Raw genomic sequence first — 23,497 nt, 5'->3', positions numbered from 1 at the left:
AACTGGTGACCCTTTGGTTTACAGGCCGGCACACAATCCACTGAGCCACACCAGTCAGGGTGGTTTTTCTTTCTTTCTTTTTTTTTGCTGTACCATTTTTACCAAATAGATGTCTGGTCAAGGAGACTGAATCAGAGAGATTGAATCCATCAAAGTAAGTGCTGTTAAGGGCCATAAGTTGCACCCACAATAAATTCTTTTATTCCATAGGTTGGATCTAACAATCCTTGCACATACTTGTGTGTGTTCAGTTCCTTCTATTCTGATATGAATTTCCCAAATTCTAAGATGTCATAAAGCCATGTTACAATAAAGGCACAAAATCACAAGAACGAATATTCTCTCTTGGTAAAATTTAACTGTCTTATGCTAAACGGATCAAGCCATGTGTGTAACGAGTGTACACTCTGTTTTGCAATTCTATCTACTCGATGAACTACCCGATAATCAACAGAAACTTATAAAAACTGGAGAACGAAACAGTCTTTTCTATCATTTAAGTAAACACATTTTGGTAACTTCGGACCAAATTAAATATATTCAGTTTTTGGAGGGGGGAGGCTGGTTTCGTTTAAAGGTTTAGGCTTCTTCCACAACCAAACTTTTAAACAGGCAGTCTGCACAGGGTCCTCTAATGAGGATGGTGAAACATCATTTCCTTTTTAAGCGTCTCCTCAACCGAAAGGTGTATGGAACAGCTAAGACCGAGAGGGGTGGTGCGACAATGCTAGTGGGGTAAAAAGATAAACTGGCTAAGCCAAAAACTGCAAGTCTGCAAATATCTTTATTTGTCTTTCATGGGGAAAAAAAAAGATTTAATTTTGAGTAAAGGAGACACTGGGATTTAAAAAATTATACAACATGACTTACAGAATAAGCATTAAAGGGCAAACACAGTCTAAGTTCTGGAGGAGAGGGGAGTTACTACATGATATACAGGCTGCCATTTCTCTGGAATTGTATTATTAAAAACATACAATTTTAGAAATCCTCGGGCACAAAAAACTACTCTCAGTGGTCAAACACTATACATAAAATATAAAGTATGACTGCTACAGCAAGCCTTCTTAGATATCACGCATTTTTAACTGCTGAGTAAATTACCCAAGTCATGTCTTATTTTATAATATGTCAACTAAAACCAATTTAATGTGTTTATATTAATAATTTTAGCCCTGGCTGGTGTAGCTCAGTAGATTGAGCATGAGCCTGTGAAGCAAAGGGCCATCAGTTCGATTCCCGGTAAGGCCACATGCCTGGGCTGCAGGCCAGATCCCCGGTAAGGGACACATGAGAGGCAACCACACATTGATGTTTTTCTCCCAGTCTTTCTCCTTCACTTCCCCTCTCTCTAAAAATAAATTTAAAAATATTTTTAAAAGAATTTTAAAACAATAGCTCATCTAGCAATTCCACAGCTATGAATTTATCCAACAGATTTTCTAGAAAGACACCAAAATACATACATACAAAACTGTCCACTACCCTACTGTTCAAAATAGGCAAAAATGAGAAATAATCTAAATGTCAATCAACCTAGGACAATTTCAATAATTTATGAACTATCAATACACAATGGAATTCTTTGTATTCTCTAAGTGCAAATAATGTAAAATATCCAAGATATCCAAACATCATTGTGTAGTGTTTATGAATACTAACAAGAAATACGTATGTACATATATGAGTATATATTTTAATGCGTACCCAAAGATATGTTTACTGATTTTAGAGAGAGAGGAAGGGAGAGAGAGAGAGACTGTGAAAAACCCATGTGAGAGAGAAACAGTGATCAGTTGCCTTCTGTAATGTACCCTGACTGGGTGGGGATGGAACTTGTAATCTTTTGGTATAAGGGGCAATGCTCCAAGCAAGTGAGCCACCCAACAAGGGCCTTACTGAATTATTTTCCAAGTGGCAGACACTTTTTAAAGTTCTGGTGATGTAATTGGGAACATGTCAAAATTCCAATCCTCTTGGAGGTAACTAACCGAGGAAGACAAACCAGAAAGATGGGTATTCAACTAGAGATACGTGCTACGGAGGAAAATAAGTATGACGTGCAGAGAGGGTAGGATAATGTGTGTGCACGCGAATACACAGTAGGTTACGGAAAGCCACTCTGATAAAGTGACATTACAGCAGAAAGAAGAAAGAGCGATATGAGTATCTGGGTAATAAGCACTAGGCTTAGAGCAAAGAGCAAGCAAAGAGGGGCCTGGGGCAGGAGAATGCTTAAGCAGAGAGGTACACTTTGGGCCAGAGCGACCAGAATGGAGAGGAAGGGATGAGGTCGAAGGTATGGCGGTTATGCCAGGACTTAGCCCCCCTAATGAGGCAGACCAGAGGGTAAATACAAATCTACTGCATTACAGGAAAGTTTACTTTGACTTTTGGTTTTAATGTACTGGCACAGTTTGAAAAGTATGAACCCAAGCTTCCAAAATTATTATTAATCTTGTTCCACTCCTTACCTTAGGCCAAACAATGGCATTAACTTAAAAAAAATTTTTGGTATAAAAGTGTTATGTGCTTGTGAAAAGTTAAAACCCTACAGAAAGGCTTGAAGTGCTTAAGTAAAAGTTCTTCACCTGTAGGCCCCAGATATATACTCAAGAAGTATTTATTGAATGACTAATTAAATACAGTACATAAAATAAAAGCAACAATTCAGGGATGCATGGATAGTGACTAGCAGAGCTGAGGCAAGTTCCCTCTCTTTCTGTGTAGCAAGCAGCTCCCCTTATCCTCTTAAAATATATTAGCTATCTTCTGCTTGTACCAGACTTTGTATGATGTCACCTAATCTTAATTTTTCATTATTATCCCCAGGAACTTGACTTGGGCCTGAAACAGTTACTTTGGACAACTATTATGCATTCAGAGGAACTTTAACTGTTTTTTATGCATTTGGAAGGGTTGAATTTTTTAGAAACTGCTCCTAAGATCTAGGAAGGATCCAAATAAATAAAATACTAGAGAAAATGTATGGCAGCCTGCAAAGTAGCAACTTACTCTGTTCTACCTTTTTTTCTAAACCTGCTAGCCACATTCAAAGGCTACATTTGAGATACAGACCCAGTAGGGAAAGGGCCCTTATCTCCCAATCAGCACCTTCCAACTCTAGACAAAAGCTTAAGCCCAATGTTTGCCCCTAAGCTCACCTAGGGAGCACAAATAAAGTTTAAACCGTGACAAGAATCCCTCAGCAAGGGCTCACAGTTTGTCAGTGAAACAATAAAATACTCATTTATCTGAGAAGATATGTTTATTTAGTTTACACTCGCTAAATACACAAAGCAACAAGACCTAAAACTACTGAAGTCACAAAAGGCCAGAGGTCTCATCTGCAGTCTTGAAGTTTCATTGCTTCTTGGTAAATATATAATCTGCTTTTCTCATTTCCTTAACAGCCATGGCCAAACAACCTCTATTCTGCACTAGCTTACACTCTATTAATCCTCGTTAAGCTTGCACTATGCACCAAACAATGAAATGTTGGGAGATAACTTTTCTAGATAACTAGAAAAGGGAGAGAATTTTTCACTAGGAAAAAGTTCTCAATAAACCGAATGGTGCATCACAGTTAATTTCCAGATCTTTTATTATGGACAATAGGCCACAAAGCAGAAATGCTTTTATTAAGTGGGCAACTAATTCGCTGTTACTCTAAGCACATGGTCACTGAATGACCTAAGCAGCTGGATCATAGCAGAGCACTAAACATCTCTGGGGGATCCTAAATCCCGAGGGGGAGAGAGCCACAGAACACGGGGTGCCATGAACTTACCCAGAGAGTTACAGCCTGGTGTAGGACACTTCATATTAAAATTGTAGCTTTCGTGGAAGCGACGGCGCTTCGGGCGATGAGAGAGGTCGCTGCCTGAGTCCTTCAGGGACATGTCCTTGGCGATGCTCTCGTCATGAGACACATTGGGGCTGGAAATGTCTATGTCAGACTCAGAAGATGGTGCATTTCCAGTTGGAGTTCGAGGTGGAGACTCATCATGATCGGCTGTATTTTTAGTTTCTAAAGTAAAAACAATTGGTAAAACTCATGAATAGTGTTTAGTTAGCAGTTTACTATTCGGAAGAATTTATGGGCTTTCCAAATCCTCTATGATTTAAGCAGTAACTTTTAGCTATGTATCTCTTACAAAGGCTAAATGGAAAATGAAGGAAAAAGAATACTTCTTTTTGGGCAACTTTAAATTCTGCGGATAATTGAATTTGTGGGTTACCTAACACTTTCACTTATCCGTGTTTCTCCCTAAGCCCCCAATCATGGGGGCCAATCAAAAGTGGATAGAAATAAATTTTTAAAAACATTACCACACCACTCTATCTCCAGGAGATACACAAGATGAAAGACAAAGAAAAATATTTGCCTTTCTGGATAACACTAAACAGACTTGGTGCGAAAAGTATGAATAGACCTGACTCTTGAGTTAGCTGTTGGTAACCTAACAACTCCAGACTCCACATCAGGGCTGGCACACCAAATGCCTACAGGGGCCAAGCAAGGCCAAACAGCAAGATAGTCATCCATCTCAAGGGACAGCTACCAACTATTCCTGGGGTGACTGCTCATCTCAGGTGCCCAGAGCTTTCCATTTTGTAAAAGAAAACAGTAACCCAGGTTTTCATATAAAATTTCTGTATTTTCAAATATTGTCAACCATTTTTTAAAAAGTAAATACTGTGCAAGCAAGCAAACCAACCAAACATGTTGGCTGGCTAGAAGCTCACCAGTCTGTAACCTCTGCTCTCAGGCCTCTGATTAGGGCTGATGAATCACAATCTCAACAGCTCACCATCCCCATTACTGAAGGACACCTCAGAAATTCAGAGATAAATGGACTGATAAGCATGGCTATAAGAAAATCTGGTCCATCAACATGGATGGACCATATGATTTCACTTTTACGTGGATTCTAAATAACAAAATAAACAAAAAAGAAACAGACTCCCAGATACAGAGAACAAACTGAAGGTTACCAGATGGAATGGGCATTGGGGAGCTGGGTGGAAAAAGTGATGAGATTGAGAAGTATAGACTGGTAGCTACAAAACAGTCATGGAGACTTCCGGCCAAGGTGGAGACGTAGGTGGAAACACTGTGCCTCCTCACGCAACCAAAATTAAAGACGACAAAGTTTTAATAATAAAAATGCAACCAAAACAGACAGAAAATTGAACTGTACGGAAGTCCGACAACCACAAACCATTCAGCCAGACTGGTAAGAGGGGCAGCTGGCGGAGCGAGGGTCGTGCAGAAAAAAGTGGCCGGACTGACCCAGGCACGCAGGCGGCAGTTGGCAGATCCCAGGCATGCGGTGGCAATGGAAGGACCCAGTGAGGGCGAAAGGCGGCTGGCTGACTGAGACCACACATCCATGCGCAGATAAACCAGGCAAAAAAAAATTAGCAGTGAGACAGACCACGCAACCCAGGGCTCCTGTGCCGGGAAATAAAGCCTAAAAGCACCAATGGGAAAAACTTTTGGAGGTCGAGGTGCTGGAAGAGGCTCCCAGGCTCACAAAGAGTTCACTGGAGAGACCCACAGGGTCCTGGAGAGTGCACAAGCCCACATGCCCAGGAACCAGCACCAAAAGGGCCCAATTTGCTTGTGGAAAGCAGCAGAGGGGACTGAAATCCAAGATAGAGCAGAACGAACGCCATTGCCCCTCTCTGGCCCTGCCCCCACATACAGTGTCACAACCCAGCAACTGGATCACCCTGCCCTGGTGAATACCTAAGGCTCCGCCCCTCATATGTAACAGGCGTGAATAGACCAAAACATTATGGCTCAAGAAGAACAGCTCAAAGCCCCAGAGCCAATAGTTCTAAGTGACCAAGAGATAGCCAATCTATCAGGTACACAGTTCAAAACACTGGTGATCATGATGCTCACAGAGCTGGTTGATTTTAGTCACAAATTAGAGGAACAAATGAAGGCTAACTAAGTGAAATGAAGGGAAATGCACAGGGAACCAAGAGTGATGGGAAGGAAACTGGGACTCAAATCATGGAATGGACCAGAAGGAAGAAAAAAAAAATGACCAAACAGAAAAATATGAAGAAACAAGAATTCAAAAAAATGAGAGGCTTAGGAACCTCCAAGACATCTTTAAATGTTCCACCATCCAAATTATAGGAGTACCAGAAGGGGAACAGGAAGAGCAACAAGTGGAAAACTTATTTGAACAAATAATGAAGGAGAATTTCTCCAATCTGGCAAAGGAAATAGACTTCCAGGAAATCCAGGAAGCTCAGACTGTCCCAAAGAAGTTGGACCCAAGGAGGAACACACCAAGGCATATCATAATTACATTAGCCAAGATGAAAATGAAGGAGAATCCTAGAAGCAGCAAGAGATAAGGGGACAGTCACCTACAAAGGAGTTCCCATCAGACTCTCAGCTGATTTCTCAAAAGAGACCATACAGGCAAGAAGGGGCTGGAAAGAAGTATTCCAAGTCATGAAATCCAAAGACCTACAACCAAGACTGCTCTAAATGAAAGCAAAGCTTTCATTTAGAATGGAATGGCAGATAAAGTGTTTCTCAGATAAGGTCAAATTCAAGGAGTTCATCATCACCAAGCCCTTATTATATGAAATGTTAAGGGGACTTATCTAAGAAAAAGAAGATAAAAAATATGAACAGTGAGCCCTGGCTGGTGTAGCTCAGTGGATTGAGCGCAGGCCTGCAAACCAAAGGATCAAGGTTTGATTCCCAGTCAGGACACATGCCTGGCTTGCAGGCCAGTCCCCAGCAGGAGACGCTCAAGAGGCAACCATACACTGATATTTCTCTCCCTCTCTCCTTCCCTTCCCCTCTAAAGATAAATAAAATCTTTAAAAAAATACGAACAGTGAAAGGACAGCAAACACACACTTAACAACCACACCTAAAACAAAAGCAAACTAAGAGGACAGCTTGATCAGGAGCAAAACCATAGAAATGGAGATCATATGGAGGGTTAGCAACAGGGGAGTGGGAGGAGGAGAAGGGGGAGAAGGTACAGAGAATAAGTAGCATAGACCATAGATAGAAAATAGGGGGGAGGGCAAGAATAGTATGGGAAATATAGAATCTAAAGAACTTGTGACACATGGACATAAACTAAAGGGGGGGAATGTGGGGGGAGGGGTTGTGCAGGGTGGAGGGGAATAAGGGGGGAAATGGGACAACTGTAATGTCATAATCAATAAAATATATTTTTAAAAAATAGTCATGGGGATGTAGAGTACGCATAGGGAATACAGCCAATGACATTTTAATAACTACGTATGATGCCAGGTGGGGACTAGAATTATCAGGAGAATCAGCATGTAAATTATATAACTGTCTAACCACTATGCTGTACATCTTAAACGCCTGAAACTTATTAATAAAAATATCATCAAATGTCAATGGTAGTTGAAAAAAATTAAAACTTTATTTTATTTTTAAAAAGGAAAATCTGATGATCCAAGCCTTCTTCATCTGTAGGTAAGAGGTGACTAGTCCCTTCTGCCTACTGCAGATCCAATCTAATAGATCCAGCTATTCGGAATCTCACGAACAGTACCAAATTATCCTTAGCATGACATCAGAAAGCAACTGGGCAAAAAAGCATGTACCTAGCTGAAATTTCATATCAGGCATCTACCTGAAGCAGTGGCCTGAGCCTTCCTTACAAAGAAATTGACCACTCCCTCCTTATGTTGGGTCCAAATTATCCCACAACCACTCACCTCTATCTGAAAAGTCAATCACTTGCTCAGTTTCTGAGCCAGAAGAACGCGTCTGCCGAAGGGGATATTTTTTTGGAGTCACTGGGGTAGGCTGCTGCTGACTACGGGTCACTCTCCTGGTAGAATAAACAGGCTCCTCAGTGCCAAAAGACTGCAAATTTCGAACGGGGCTGGAATCTGAAAAGATAATACAATAATTAAAGTAAAAAGAAGGAACTCTGTTGTATTTCCTATCCATATGATTTATTAGCATGTAGGCCCTCATTCTTTGTATTTCACGAAATCCAACAAATCTTTAAAATATATAGTTTAATAAATAAAAATTAGCAGCAGAGCCTAGATCGGGCAAAGAGATGAAATGTCATAAAGAATTAGAAATTTAGGTTCTGGAATTAGGGCTGAAAAAAGATTCAACTCCACTCTACCATACCAACTAGCTGTGGCAACTCAGGCAAGCTTAACCTCTCTAAGCCTGTTCCCTTATCCTTAAAAAAGGGAAAATACTAGTAGCACATTCTTCACTGTTTGTTGTGAGTAATAAGTGAGATAATGTATGTAAAGGATTTAACAGGATACCTGGTACATAGATTTAGTGCTTTACAAATAATAGTTGCATCCTCTCTTTCTTCCCTTACCCTAAGCCAGCATAAAACAAATATTCTACTAAAGGTATAACAATATACAAACATTTCCTTTCTTTAGGAATCTTTTTCTTCCTGATTACCTTCTCTGATACCCTGAAGCAAAATCATAATAGATTCATAAAGACTTACGCAATAATACAACTTTTACAATTCTTTTGGATTGCAAAACCTGTTCTGAAGCACCTAGTAGCTTTTCTACATCTCCAGACTAATGACACTTATAGAAAGAATAAAAGAAATTCAAAGCTGAAATCAAAGCGTTATTTTAAACAGAAAACTGAAATTCTCGAACTTTTGTGTAAGTTAGCACACAATTAGGTTATCAGTTTGCATACCTCCAGGGGGCTACACTTACAATGTAGTCTACCTTTCACTGTAGAGAGGTCTGCCTAATATAGACTACATTGTGAATAGTGTCCCCAGCAGCTGTGCAGCTCTGTGGCCACGGAGTATATAACTAGAAAGAGACTCAGAGCTCATGTACTTCCTAGCTGTTTTGAATACTTAAAACTTTTAGCCCTGGCTTGTGTAGCTCAGTGGATTGAGCACAAGCCTGTGAATCAAAGGGTCACCAGTTCGATTCCTAGTCAGGTCAAATGCCTGGGTTGCAGGCCAGGTCCCCAGTAGGGGACACATGAGAGGCAACCACATACTGGTGTTTCTCTCCCTCCCTTCCCTTTTCTAGAAATAAATAAATGAAATCTTTAAAATAAGTAAGTAAATAAATAATAAAAAACTTTTAGGTGTCCAGGGCATGACCAATTATACCTTCTAAGAACACTATGACTTTTCCTTTAAATACACTGTTCCTTCTGCCTATAATAACATTTCCCCATTTTTCAACTTGTAAATTTCTACTAGATCCTTTAAAGTTTCCATCTGGGAGTCCTGCCTTCATCTGGCTGCCCCATTTCTTGGCTTCCACAGTAACCCATGCAAACCTCTCTGAGTCCTTACCACAATGCATTACAATGACCAGTTCACCTTATCTGTATTTCACACTAAAATGAGCAGTCCTCAAGGGCATCAACTGAGCTTTCTATCACGGCATTCCAGTTCATGGCATCGTACCTGAATTAACAGTAGCCACTTATCAATATCTCTACTGTGCTAAAAACAAAACTTAAAAATTGAGAAATCAAGAGACAACAGCTATAATCCAGATGAAATATTAAATTCAAAAATCAAGTTAGGAACAGTTGTTAAGAGAATATTCCCACAGTCTTGCTTGAAAAACAGATGTTTTCTCTAACGTTCACATAGCAGTAACCAAATCAGCACTATTTAAGTGCTCAATGTATATCAGATTTTCCCCCCTTAATATAATGATCATCAGCTCTCTGTATTAACTGCAAGCCTCCTTCCTACCCAGAGAATCCCAGAGCAGAGCCAGGAGGGATCTAAACCCAGATGGCTAATTGCTCTAGAAAAAAAAGTTTTAACACAGAAATTCTCTATTCTTTACTAACATAGCAAAATTCTGGATATTTACACCTTATAATTGAATCAACTGTTTGTATCTGTTAATTGCGTATCTGACTAATCAGAATTAAACATAGTTTTAGAAGTATTGGGTCCCCATCAATAACAAGTTCAAGGGACTATTTTAAGTCCCTAAATCTACACCATTCTAACAGAAAGGAAATTATAACATTCCCACTTCAGGAAAACTACAATCTAAAAAGTTAAACCAGCAGTCCCCAACCTTTTTGGCATCAGGGACCAGTTTTGTGGAAGACAATTCTTCCATGGACCAGGGTAAGGGGTATGGTTTCGGGATGATTCAAGTGCATTACATTCAAGCTCACCTCCGACTGTGTGGCCTGGTTCCTAACAGGCCCAGACTGGTACTGGTCCTTGGCCCAGAGGTTGGGGACCCCTGAATTAAATGACTCAACCATACATGTGTTACACATTCATTATACCAGACAAAATTCTTTTGGGTCTAAAAACTATAGACAGCATCCCCAAAGGAACCATTTTTGAAGACTGGATGCTTAGGTTGTCATTTACCCTGCATGTCACCAGATTCTAGCATCTATATCAAGCCTCGGGACCAGTTTCCATTCCACATTAACACAATAATGTGACGACCAGTCGATTGGTTGTGGGGTGTGGTCAGGAAGATAGAGAAGCCTTTTACCTTGGGAACTCTGGCTCAGCCGGGCTGAGGAGCGGGTGATCCGGGCAGATCGCCGGGATGTGCCATCGCTCTCTGAACTGTCTGTGTGCTCGAGATCTGTAGAAAAATCGGAATCTTCGGTTCCATCTGAACTACTGCCTGCATTCCTCTGTAACACCATAGATCCAGACATTAGCACAGCACAGAAGACATTTACTCTCTGGGTTTGAATTAACACTGGAAATAAAACAAACCACAATGCTGAAAACACAAAGTTCAAACCTAAAAAAGGATTCCACAGCTAATTTCCCTTTATTATGAACATTTAAAAGGAACAACAAAGGTACAAATAATGTACCTTTATTAAATAAATGAAGAAGGAACCCTAGCTAGTGTGGCTCAGTGGATTGAGCTCTGGCCTGCGAAACAAAGGGTCGCTGGTTCGATTCCTGGCCGAGGCACATGCCTGGGTCATGGGCCAAGTCCCCAGTAGGGGGTGCGAAAGAGGCGATCACACACTGATGTTTCTCTCCCTCTCTTTCTCCCTCCTTTTCCCTCTCTAAATATAAATAAACAAAATCTTCAAAAAGTATTAAAGATTCCTCCTGTATTAAGACTATTTCTAAAACAAGCCTATTTGGAGGTCAGTATCACAAAGTGGAAATAAAAATATCCAACTCAGAATGACCTGGCTGACATAACCATGCACTTACAGAAAGTCCAAGGTAGTGAGAAAACTGTTACAGCCTGACCCCATTTAACCTTAGGGTAGCTTTCATTCAAAGTCTCTCTCGCACTTTAAAAAGCCATACACTAATTCAAAATATCATGGTCCATAATTCTGATTCCAAAATAATAGGAAAGAAGTAAAATTCTTTCTTATGTTATCTACCTTTGAAGCTTCTCCACATGAATGCTAAAAAGGCTTTTTAAAAAAGTAACGTGCACAAGACTTGTAGGATTCATGAACAAAAGATTTTTATAATATTTTCAATTAATAATTATTTGTCAGTTATTAGCTTCCTAGGGCATGTTTAGCCATAAGGATAACTTTTATCAGTTAAGCATTAACACTATACAGTAACACTATATTTCACTAAACCAGAAAGAGCGTTTGCAAAACAAAACAAACCACACACACAATACAAAGCCTCACACTACAAGTCCCCTAATCTTTATTCAAAACCCTTAGAGATCCTGGCTGGTGTGGCTCAGTGGATTGAGTGCCTGCCTGCAAACTGAAATGTCACAGGTTCGATTCCCAGTCAGGGAGCATGTCTGTGTTGCAGGCCAGGCCCCCAGCAGGGGGTATGCCAGAGGCAACCAAATGAATGTTTCTCTCACACATCCCTCTCTTATTCCCTTCCTTCTTCTCCCTCTATAAAAATAAATAAATAATTAATTAAAAAACCCATAGGGCCAGTTGTGTTTAGAATTCACAATTTCATCGATTTTTAGAAAAGGAATACTTTCAATAATTACACCCCACAGTCAAACACATTGATATTTCTGCAGCAAAATACATATATACACTAAAGAAGACAAAAACTATATGCAGCCTCAGGACTGTTTAGAACTGGCTTTGCCACCAAATAAGTTACCAAAAAAACACCTTATTTTTTCAAGAGCTCTTTGATTTGGGGAGACTGTAGACCTATTTGAAAGCACCAAAACTATTCCTGCATTTGCTAAACCTTAATATAAACAACTACCAACATAGATCATTTTTAGACAACGTTAAAAAGTGTAAATATTTTATTTGAAAGCCTCTGTGAAGAGAAAGATGTCGGCAGAAATGAGCAAGAATACCACCCAGCCTTCCAAATAGTTCAAGGATAATCTGTTTAGAAATGAGCAAAGACCCCAGAATCATAAAAATCTGTAAGATGAAAGGGGGTAGGTGGGAACTAAAGGTCATGCCATCTAGTTATACAGATATTTGAATCTCTGATCATCTCTGACTAACCTTTCCTGGCCTGACCTCTTCTCTGGCTTTCACCAAGTCTACTCCCCATCTTGCTCCAGAGCAGATTTACTTGCTCCTTCCCATCTGTCCCATAACACCCTGTATATATACTTCTAAGTAAAGAATTTACTAGATCCTACAGTTACTTATATGTCTGTCCCACCCCCTCTTCGGACTGATTTCTATAAGCCAAGGGTTATATCTAATTAATTGTGAATCCCCAGCAATGAGCACACTGTTAAGTAGTCAACAAAAATTTAGATTTGTTCTGTAATGCTGGCTTTGACATTGCCTGAGTAGCTTGGGAGTCTCCTTTAGGCCTCTGTTCAGCTGTAAAAAGAAGGAATGGGGTGTCCCAAGGTGGTCTTGTTAAGTCTCATTAATCCGAGAAAGTTTTTGGCTTTATCAACAGCATTTTCTAGACACTGTCCAACTAGGCAAATAAGAAAAAATTACAGCTTGGATGCAATTGGCCATAGTGAGATCCCGTGGGAGTAGCGCTGGATTCGGTCCCACGCAGTGCCCTGCTTTGTCGTGTCCCCCGCCCGGAAAGGAAGGATGCTCCCAAACCCCGCCTCTCCATTTAGCCGCATCACCAGCCGGAAAGGTGGGGATTTGTGACACCCAATCGTGATCCGCTAAACCGCACCGCCCCCCTGAACGGGACAGACTGCCAAGCTCAGCCAATCAAAAGAGAAGAGATCTTTCTCCGCCGCCAGTCGGAGAGTTTAGGGCCCGGCCCAGACACCTCCCCTGTATGCGGGGAGGTAACCGTTGGGCACAAATGATTGGCGGTGATACCAGCCAATTAATATGCTCCTAGCCGTTTCAGCCACCAATTATCAAAAAGAACGCCTCCGAGCCAGGCAAGCAGAGGGCGGGAATAGTTACAAGCAGAGGCCGAGGCCAGGGTCGGGCCCACATTTTCCTGTTGGGTATGAACTTAAGAAAGGGTTGCCGAGCTAGGTTAAAACCTAGCGGAAATTTGGAGCCCAGGGGCTGTGAGACGTGACCAACTGCGTCACACTGCTCAATCGACCGTCCCTCAGACACCCGCCATCCCTCCGATCCCGTTTCTCACCTTCCTTCGTGGCATTGCCGGCGGCTGCGGCCCGACACTTCCAATTCGGGCAGCAGCAGCAAGAGGAACGGGGGCTCCGGCGGGCTCCGTGGCGGCCTCTGTTGCAGTCCCAAACCTGCGGACGATCCCAAGCGCTTCTTGCTTTACAGCGTCTACACCCTTCTGCGCAGGCGCCGCGGGCTGAAGCGCTTTTTCCTTCACTTCCGGCTGGGGCTCGCGTCACTTTGACGTTGTGGTTCAGATCGGGTGCTGGGCGGTTCGCTCCTGGTGAAGCTAGTCGAGCGCCATTTTGAAGTTGGGCAGGAAGTACTAACGGGCGCCAGCCATTTTTACTCAGGGGAATGACACCCTGTGTGGGCGTGAGTAGCTATTCTTATTCGGGGCAGAAACCTTACGATTGAAGTTAACGGTTGTCATCTTTATCTTGGGCAAAATTTCCCTTCCCAGTTGTTTTAATTTCTGAAATCGAGGATGGATATCCCCAGAATTCATCAGGTTGTTGGTATTTAACCCCTTCATTGCCTAACTGGCTAACGGACGTTTACGTCTATTATAGAATCTCAAAGTTGAGAAGGGATACTTTGCACAAAAAAACTATTTTCACAGCCACTCAGTGTCTCAAAGTGGTGGGAATGGAGATTTATAAAAGGAACGAAAGGGTAGCGTCCCTAATCAGGAAGTTTTTTGTAGGGGAGACATTGTCCTTGTCCTTTAGCGAACGGCAAATTAAGTTAGTCATTCATGTTGCCGAAGGCTGAACCATTCTCCAGAAGCTGCACCTTTAAAGAATTCCCAATTTAGCTTTGTGGTGGGCGCGCACCTCCTTCCCCCAATCTGTATGGGTTTGAGAGGCCTGGGTAGCCCGTGGGAACGGGAGGTTGGGTGTCGTATCAGAATCGGAGAAGCAGTGAACCCCATTTTAGCCCAAGTGACCCCTGGAAATCAGATGCTTGAGCCAGGAGTTGGGGGAGGGAAGAAGAGGAAGAAACATTTTTAGTGAAACTGGAGCTAAAAAAAAGACATGGATGTTTAAATAATAATAGGGCTTGCTTTGAGAGGGTCAAGGAAGAAGATTAAGGATATAAGGCTGGGAAGGGGAGAGCAGGTGTTGAGGATTTTAAGCCCTGGAGGAAAAGCCTTGAGAGGACTGAAGCTTGGCCGAGAACGACTGGGGGTGGACTCCAGGCAAGCTCGTCATTAATTTAGGATCATGGACCCCAGTTTCACCTGAGGCCAACTAAAGTGGAGATTTCCCGCAGGTGCAGAACTAAAGAACAAAGCAACGGAAGGTAAACATCTGATTGATGTGCCCAACGGAGGACTCTGAAGAGTTAAAATTCCAGACCCTTAGCCAGCACTCTCCTTGGGGATATCCTGGGCTGGCATTAAGACAGGCAGTTTTTAGTATTTAATATTTAGATGTTGGTGTTTGGTATAAATACCTTAAATAACCTACTTAGTAGGTTGAACTGCACATAAAAACTTATTTGGAAGGGCTCGAGATTCTTCTTCCAGTATACCGCTAGCACTTAAGCATTTAATTTCACACAGTTACTGCTATTTTGCACTTACTGGTGTGTTTTTGAGGTCACTCTTGGACGTCGCTCCCCGACTAGTGGTCAGGAGCTCTTATGTTAAGAACATAGCTCATGTCTTTCATACAATCCACAGAAGTGCCCAGACCATGCTCTCTACCCACAGAAAATGCTTGCTAGTCAATCAGAATGTGTTTACTGTCTTATAGTCACTAAATGTATAGATGGTGAAATTAGTACTTTCAAATAAGATCTAATCATGCTTAACCATTCATCATACCAATAACAGCATTACAAATGTCCAACATTAGTTAACACTGCAGCGAACATTGAAAGTATTACTGTGTTTTGTTTAGACATGGTTCTTGTCCTTGGAAAGTGTACCGTTGGGTGGAAAGATGAAAATAAACACCAATAGGAAAGAAATATCCTAGAGAAAATGTGTGTTTAAAATGAAAGTAGAACATCCAAGTGTGTTTAGAATGGGCAAAGGGGGATCCTGGAAGCTTTTCTCTCTCTCTGTCTTTTTTTTTAATCGAACAGTGTTTACTGCTAGTGTCATTTTCATCATGACACCATCAGCTCTCAAAGGAGGAAGTGATGTTCGTTTCAAAGCCCTTGACTAGTTGCTCCTGTGCCTAACCTCATCCACCAGACTTCGCAGAGGTAACTCTGCTGTTATTCCTGCCTCGGTACATCTGCCAACCTTCTTTAACACTCACTTTCTTCAGAAAGTCTTTTCTGATTTAGGATTTCTGAGGTCGTAGGGCACGGTGATATGTTATTTTGCATTTACTGCTATATTTATACTTTTCCTTATACAATTCAGTAACTATTCTGTTCCCCTTCTTCCCAAACAATAGGAGCATATAACTACTATTTATTTTATTCATCAGCTCTACCACTTTCTACCTGTAGGGTTGAATTTTAGCTCTGCCACTTTCTACCTGTGTGGCTCTTGGACAAGTTTTAAAATTTATCTGTGCCTCAGTTTTCTCATCTGTGAAACAGAGACACTAATAGCCACTTCCCAGGGTTGTTGTAAGGGTCAAAGGAGATGATTGTCTTAAAGCACAGTCCTGTGTCTGAGGAAGAGTTCAGTAAAGGGTCATTCTTACTGACATTCATGTTAATGCCAGTCATCTTAGTCATGTCTGTAACACCTTTGTGTTTGTGAGTACATCTTGACGTGGTCCCAGTGGCTGTTCGTTCTTGTCTGTTTAACCACTTCCTCACTTCACCTCAAGAGACACAGTGATTACCCAGGCACTGTATACCAGGCACTCAGTGACACCAATATGGACAAAACACTGTGTTTCCCCAAGCCAGGAAGCTCATTGTTCCAAATTACTATATTCATGGGAAAGTGGAAGGAAGAGCAAAGTTCAGAAGTGGTACAGAGGAGGAAGTAGAGTGTTTGGAAGGTTTAGGGAAGGATTTATAAAAGGTGAAATAAGAGTGGAATCTCATAGGACAAATAATTTTGCTAGTGGACAAGAACAGGGCTTTCTATGCAAAGGGAGCAACGTGCAAAAGTGCAGAGGTGTGAAGCAGCATTGTATGTGGGGTGACTAACGGCATAATGGAGTTGGGGGTAGTTGTCTAAAAGAAGATGCAGGAATGGTTTGGGAACCCATTCATACAGAGCCTTGAACACCCTGCTAAGGACCTGGACTAGAGGTGATGGGAGATCTCTGATTAAGCAGGAGAATCCCATGATCAGACCTGCATTTTAAAGATCTCTCTGGACACTGTGAGAGTACCTGAGCAGAGTAGCAGGGAGACCCAAGGAAATGAGACCAGTGAGAACACCACTGTAGTAACCTTACCCAGAACTGAGCAGAGCAGGGGGAGTGAAGGCAATCTTTTGGGTGTGTCCCTGTTCATTTTCTTTCTTTTAACTGTATCTTGTCTCCTCAGCTACATCTATGAACTTCCTAAAAGATCCCTCAATTTCCTTTAAAATGCTCCTCTTGCCAGTAAAATGATAGGTACCAGATTTCAAATACAAACTGCAGTTGTTCATTGTTTGCTTCAAAGGCTTGAGAGCTCCTGGAGTTTGAGAGCCTTGCTTGGCTGGCCACACTGTCTCCAGCTTCTCCCTTGCTGGCTGGCATCTAAAAGGGCTCAGTAAATGGGGTGGCCACTGCCAGGTGTTGGCTCAATTAGGAAAGACTTGCCAGAACCAGCCATCCTCTCCTCCAAGCCTCTTTTTTGACCAGTGATGTGCCTAGGAGGGGTTAGGAGCAGCAGTTTCCTCTGTGTACAGATAACTCTCCAATAAGCTGGGGAGGTGTACCTTGACCTTTTTAAGACAATGCTAGTATAGCCAGGCCAATCTCCTAACTTCTGAGTACAAATATTGGTCTAGTCTTTATCCCTTTGGGAAAATCTCAGAGGTTGCTGATGTCACCATAATTCATATTAAAATATTTTCTCTTTAAAGCTGCTTTAAAAATAGAGTCAGCACAGCCACTAATGGTCCTTTCTTTTTTACTCCTGCTGGAGATGGCCTGGAACTTCTCTTACCTTCTCGGACACTTGTTACTTTGGTTCTTGTATCACCCTTACCCACCACCCACTCCCAGCCTCACCCTGGGGGAAGGTGTTGGACAGATCCCAGCAGGCTCAGGCACAACTCCCCGCCTCTGCAGCTGGGGTTATAAATAGCCACCAAAATTAAACAAATAACCACATTTTGAGAACTGCTTTAAAAAAAATTACTCTGTTCCTGACTCAGTAGCAGCTCTTCTCTTCATGTCCTTCATCCCCCACCCCCTTCCTCCACTTATCTGCCTCCCTCCCCTGATTCAAGCTCCCTAGGGCCAATCTGAGCACAAAGCTGTGCTATGATGAAGACATCTTTTTCCATATCTGACAGGGCCAAAGCCCTCCAGGGCTGTAGTTATAGTTACAAGATGTTGTTATGGCAGCAGAGGCCTCGGGGCAACATATGTTCCTGGGTGGTAATTGGGTTTGCTTTCACAGACTGTCTCTCCCTGGGTTCTTCATTCCCAAATTCACTTATCAAGAAGACCAGGGAATTGCCCTTATGGATGGGCCTTCATTTTTTAATTTCAGCAAAACTAAATTCCCCTTTATTCCCCAGGATGGAATGTACCCGGTCGTCATGGGTCGAGACTTTTTAGACTACATGCATTTTCATTTATTCATTCAACAAATATTTATTGAGCATTTGATAAGTGCTAGGCATTGGGCTGAGAGCTGACAGATATGGTCCTTCCCCTCCTAGAACTAACCATTTAGGACAAAGAGTGATAGGAGGGGGCTGCAGGAGTATGACTCTCACCTGCCTCAGCCCCCTCCACCTTTTCAAATAGTGTTAACCAGTGTAATGACACTAAGTAAATTTTTGAGAAAGTAAAAGATAATCTCACTGATGTCACAAAGCTTTTTGTATTTTTTATACATTGCCTTTCAATTTGTCTTTATGTACATGTTTTATTACATGTGCATGCTTTCATATGGATACATTCATTTTTTACATCAAATTTCATATTTCTGACATATTCTTAGAATTTCCCATGTTTCTCTATTAGTCTGTGTAATTGTAGTCACTGTGTAACATTACCTCATGGTCCTGTGGCACTCGGCTCTTGTTCCTGCTGGGGGTTGTTGAAGGTCTCGTGTCAGACAGAGCCGCAGTGAGTACTCACATACATCTGTAGTGCCCTCTGCAAGGTGGTGACACATTGAGAAGTGTCACCACCACTGTGTATGGGTGCCAATTTTAAGACAGTGTTCCCAGAACTGTCACCCCTGAACAAAATCTTGCAATTTTAGTAGCAGTTAAAACTGTCTCAAATGTGCTTTTGACTTTGTTTCTAGTCAAAAGGATAAACTTCAATCTTCCATGTATTTATTTACTAGTTTTGTTTTCTGTGAAATCCTACCATCACTGATTTCTTAAACTGGTATCTTGATTTTCTTTTAAGTTTCAATGAGAGGTAGAGAGACATGTTTTATCTGAGCCACACTCAGTTACAGAGTCAGTGTTATTAAGAAGGCAGAACATTTGCTTCATGGTTATTTCTCTAGTATTTCCTCCTATCACTCTGGCTGTCCAATTACCTGTAGTAAGGTATGCATCTGGTATGCATCAGGTATATACCAACTCCGTCAGGTATGCACCTGGTTGAGAAACAGAATGAGATGATGAACAAAATGTGTAGATGACAGGGACAGCACAGTGGGCAGGCAGGTTGGATCTGACCTCAGAAGGAGCTGAGGGGCCTACTTAAAAAGCTGTAGTCACTCTAGCCCACTACAAAAACCTTGAATATGGTTCTGTAGACAATTTTTTTCCCAGAAAAAAAAGTTTCCCAAATCAGTGAACTTTAGGAGGATGAAAAATGACCCTGCGTTCTGCCATTTATGAACTGTGGGTCCTTTTATTTGTTGCGAGATACTTTCCCAGGAATGAGGCCTAGGAACAGGTCACTCTGTGTCATTTACAGTGCTAACCCAGTTTCTCTGGTAACTAACGGTGCCCAGATGTGAAGCAGCTGGCCAAGGTGAGGGATGCAAGCAATAGCTAGGAAAAAACATTTCTCCATTTAAGGCAAACTAGCACACGCGTGGTCCAAATTCACAACCTTGGACTTACTGGTTTTGCTCTAACCAACCAAGGTTACTAACCTCAACCCAGCCTCAGGGGTTAAGAATGATTTTCTTATCTGGAAATTACTTGAGGATGAGTAAGCATCTGGTCATTTTCTTACCTGCCTGGCCCTGCCAGTAGATGTCACTACACCAAACCAATCCTCCAAAGACAGAACTAAGAAGCAAAGAGAGGGCTTCAGAGAAGGTGAGTCCAACCATCATGACCCTCTTCTCCCATGGCTTCCATTAATGACTCTGGAAACCCATCAAGGATATGTAAATATCATTACAGACAGTACAGAGGCCTGAACTCAGCAGGCCAAGACCCAGGTCCTGGGCAGAGTCACAGTTCTTATCCAAGGGCCTTTCCCTAGATTGGGTGGGGAGGCCAGCGGCTATAGGAAGGGCAGCAGGATGAGCAGACCATTTAAATGGGGGCACATATGATAGAGTTATCTAGGAACGAGAGGCATAGTTTTGGGCCTGTTCCAATGTCACTGTGCAGCTGATACCTTAGGCAAAGCACTCCACCCACCCTCCACCCTAACCCCTCTGTCCACACGGGCATGAGCCAGCCCTCGCCTAAGGGCTGCCAGACCCAGGCTTGATCATCAGTTTGAGGCCTCCCCAGTGCCAGCCAGACATGGCCACACCATGTGAGGACACTGGTGAAGTTTCTAGTAGTTGAGACCATTGTTGTTCTTCAAGAGAAGTACAAGCAGCATTAGTAATCTGGGACAGACGGCCATCGTCAGCTCTTCTGTCAAGACTTTTATTCCCTGTGCTTCTGTAGAATAAGGACTGAAACCCACACTGGGCCTGCAGTGCCCTGCATGACCTGTCCTCTGGGTAACCCTCCGCCCGCCCCACACAACCTCATCCTCCGTGCTGCAGCCTGACTGGCCCTCCTGGAGTTCCCTAGGAGTACCCTGGTTCCTCCGCTTCAGGGTCTTCACTCAGACTCTACCCTGCCTGCAATGCTCTTTCTCTACATTCTTTTTCTCCTAGGTCAACTAACCTACCAGATCTCAGGTCAAATGTCATTTCCCCAGGGAATTCTTTCCTCCAGCTTCCAGACTAGATAAGCCCCTAGTTTCTACATTTCTATAGCACCCTGTACTTTTCTTCACAACACTTTCCTCAGTTTGTAATTAGACATTTGAATTCCTTACCTTTTGCCCCCCAAACACATACCCCACACTACAGATTTTGCGAGGGCGATGCCATTGATCGTTGGCACCTAGCACAGTGTGCTTAGTAGGCACTCAGTAACCATTGGGTGTACAAAAGAATGGCAAATGAATAAATAAGTTAGAAAACAGCCTTACTCTTGTGCACATCTTTGTGTAGCATCTGTATATGAAATCTAGAGCTTAATTCAGGCCACTGAGCTCCCAAGGCAGACATGTTGGAGTCCAGAGAAAGCTAAATCAGTCAAGGGAAAAGTGGAGGTTACCAAATGAGAAAAATTTTAAAGATTGTGGAAAGATCGAGGTTTAAGGGTATGATCCTTGCACATGAAAATAAAAGGGGATTGGTGAAGATATGCTAATTAAATCCCAAAAGGTCAGCGTGAAGGAAAATCCTGAAAAGCAGACTGTGGGCTACCCAGAGAAGAGACCATGTATTATTCATTTCTATATCCCCTGGCACCTAGTTTGATGCCTGGCACATAGTAGGAGCTCAAGACATGCAGTTGAACTATTTTGTTGCCGAAGTTTAAAGGAGTTTGACTGATTCTGGGGATAAGTAGTACATCATTATTCACTTGGGAAACACCAGAGGAGGAAAAAAAGTATGAATAGGGTCAAGAAGGGTTCCTTTACATGTATAGACAATAGCTACACAATAGGCTGTTTCAGGGGCATTAGGGCTATTCAAGGCCCTTCGCTTGACCTTTTTGAGATCATCCTTATGAAGGGCAGTTACCTCGCACTCTCACAAAATACATCTTATTTTGACCAGCAAGGCCCAAATTCTAAATGATGTTAAAACATTGGTCTCACTCTCCTCACATTGTTACCTCCTTCAGTGTCCTTCAGACTCGTGAGTATATGCCCTGTTCATCCTTTGGGCCTATTCTGCTCTGGTTTTCATCAGGAAAGGAACAATCCCAGAAAGAGGTGCCCTTTAAAAGTAAAAATGGCTGCATCTCTCGGGGCAACCAGAGCCTGGGCCTGGTATTCCTGAGCCTACAGCAGGGAGGCCATTAGCCCCAGGCCCAGGAATCCCTGCAACCAGCACCCCTGGCATTTAGCCTTCCATCCTTGGCACTTAACCCCCTGGCCCCTTAAGTAGGGACATTTCAAATAGTTTTTCTTGGAGCCATGGAGGGTTCAAAAGAATTCTTGTATATTAAAAAAATAAATCCTCTAAAAACAGCCATTGAGCTACTCAACCTCACTTATTCCTTCCCTCTCCCAGCAGTATGGGGCTTAAAGAAAAGGATAAGGATTTGGGTGTATGTTTATTCACCTCATTCCAGCAAGGTCCGCTGGTCTCATCCTTGAGAGTATCAGAATCTCGGGTCCCAGGAGAGGTGAGGGCTGTGTCTTGTCCCAAAGCTGGAGCCTGAAGGCACAGACTTGATCAAGAAAATACTTATGACTCTTGCCAGTGATGTGCTAATGCATCATGGAAACTAGTCCCAGGGCCTTCCCCTCTCAGGCTTCCCTTGCTTTCCTTCCAGCAGCCTATAAATCACTGAGTATTAAATATTGTCTAGAGGACCTTCCTGCCCCCACCTCTACTCTGGGACTCCCCGCCAGGCAGAAGACTGCAAACTAAGCAGGGAGAAGAGAGAATGAACAGTAGGCAGGAGTGCCCATCATTTATCAACCAAACACAGTGGTCAGTCACTCTTTCCAGCAGGACGCTGGCAGGCTGGGCAGGCAGTGCAGCCAGAGCTTTCTGGCAATGGAGAGCAGGAGCCAGCAAAGAGCTCCCCTTACTTGGCTGCCCCCTCCCAGAGGTGGGGGGACAAAGCCAAGGGGTGAGTCCCTTCATTTTCTGATTTTCAGAATTAAACACACTTTCAGTTCTGGATAGATTCTTACCTCTTTCCCACCCTCTTCTGCCAAGTCTTACCTAGGGCCTCCTCTTGTAGCTTCTCTTTTGACCCCATGAAGAGCTTTCTCACTTTACCTGGCACACTACAGAAGTTTCTTAAGAGTCTCAGCTTCAGAGCTCTGGCAGTCTTTCTTAAAGGGCAGTACCGCCCTTCTGCACCCTTTAATCTTCTCTGGTTTCTCCTCAGTGGAAATCCCCCAACTTCCCCATCTCTTTCTCTCCTCCCCAGAGATAGGAAGCTTGGAGAAAGGGAATGGATTTGCTCCTAGGGTAGCTAGTCCATTGAAGAGGAGACATGCTTTTGCCAAGAAATTTTAAAAGTTTGACTCTCACATGAGGAACAGCTGGAACCTGCCAGACTCACCTGCATGATTTCTGAGCACTGCTCCCCTGCAATATAAACAGTTAGAGTTCTAGAGAGTTTAGGGCCGGGGGAGTGACCGTGTGACAGAGAGGCAGAGGAGTGGATTATAGCATGACTGGTCTGGCCTGTATTCCTGTCTCTGACCTTCAACCTCTGGGTACGGAGTGCACCTCTAGGTCTGTAGGCCCCTCACCTAATCCACTGAGCACCCCCTCTACTCCCAGTTGTGATTATATACAGTAGAGATGAAAGCAGGTCACCTCTAGCTATATAACCTTCAACAGGTTTCCTAACCATTCTGAGCCTCAGTATTCTTGCCTGTGAAATGGGGATAATTATACCTACTATATAGT

The 23,497-nt window shown here is 42.7% G+C and overlaps 2 protein-coding genes across 5 annotated transcripts in view; one reads left to right on the top strand and one right to left on the bottom strand.

Annotated features, from left to right (window-relative positions):
* KAT7 (lysine acetyltransferase 7) overlaps positions 1 to 13,801 on the bottom strand; it is a 34,380-nt gene extending 20,579 nt beyond the window's left edge. Inside the window, exons 1-4 of one of the 4 annotated variants that reach the window (XM_053673366.1) lie at positions 13,554 to 13,801; positions 10,528 to 10,743; positions 7,741 to 7,917; positions 3,791 to 4,030 (exon numbers count right to left, since the gene is read on the bottom strand). In XM_053673366.1, coding sequence (XP_053529341.1) covers positions 3,791 to 4,030; positions 7,741 to 7,917; positions 10,528 to 10,699 — 589 coding nt within the window. In that variant the 5' untranslated portion in view covers positions 10,700 to 10,743; positions 13,554 to 13,801. The remainder of the gene's footprint in view (positions 1 to 3,790; positions 4,031 to 7,740; positions 7,918 to 10,527; positions 10,744 to 13,553) is intronic. The other 3 variants (XM_037149961.2, XM_037149962.2, XM_037149960.2) reach the window with 3 other exon arrangements.
* An 89-nt stretch (positions 13,802 to 13,890) lies between these two features.
* Positions 13,891 to 23,497, top strand: part of FAM117A (family with sequence similarity 117 member A) — a 61,748-nt gene continuing 52,141 nt past the window's right edge. Inside the window, exon 1 of the mRNA XM_037149966.2 lies at positions 13,891 to 13,912. The gene's annotated coding sequence lies outside the window, so the exon portion shown is untranslated. The remainder of the gene's footprint in view (positions 13,913 to 23,497) is intronic.

The sequence above is a fragment of the Artibeus jamaicensis genome, unplaced genomic scaffold (genome assembly GCF_021234435.1).
Source record: "Artibeus jamaicensis isolate MK-2021 breed Jamaican fruit bat unplaced genomic scaffold, CSHL_Jam_final contig_1998, whole genome shotgun sequence".
Lineage (NCBI taxonomy): Eukaryota > Metazoa > Chordata > Mammalia > Chiroptera > Phyllostomidae > Artibeus > Artibeus jamaicensis.
Note: the sequence above shows the minus strand (reverse complement) of the source record. Positions and strands in the feature narration are given on the sequence as shown.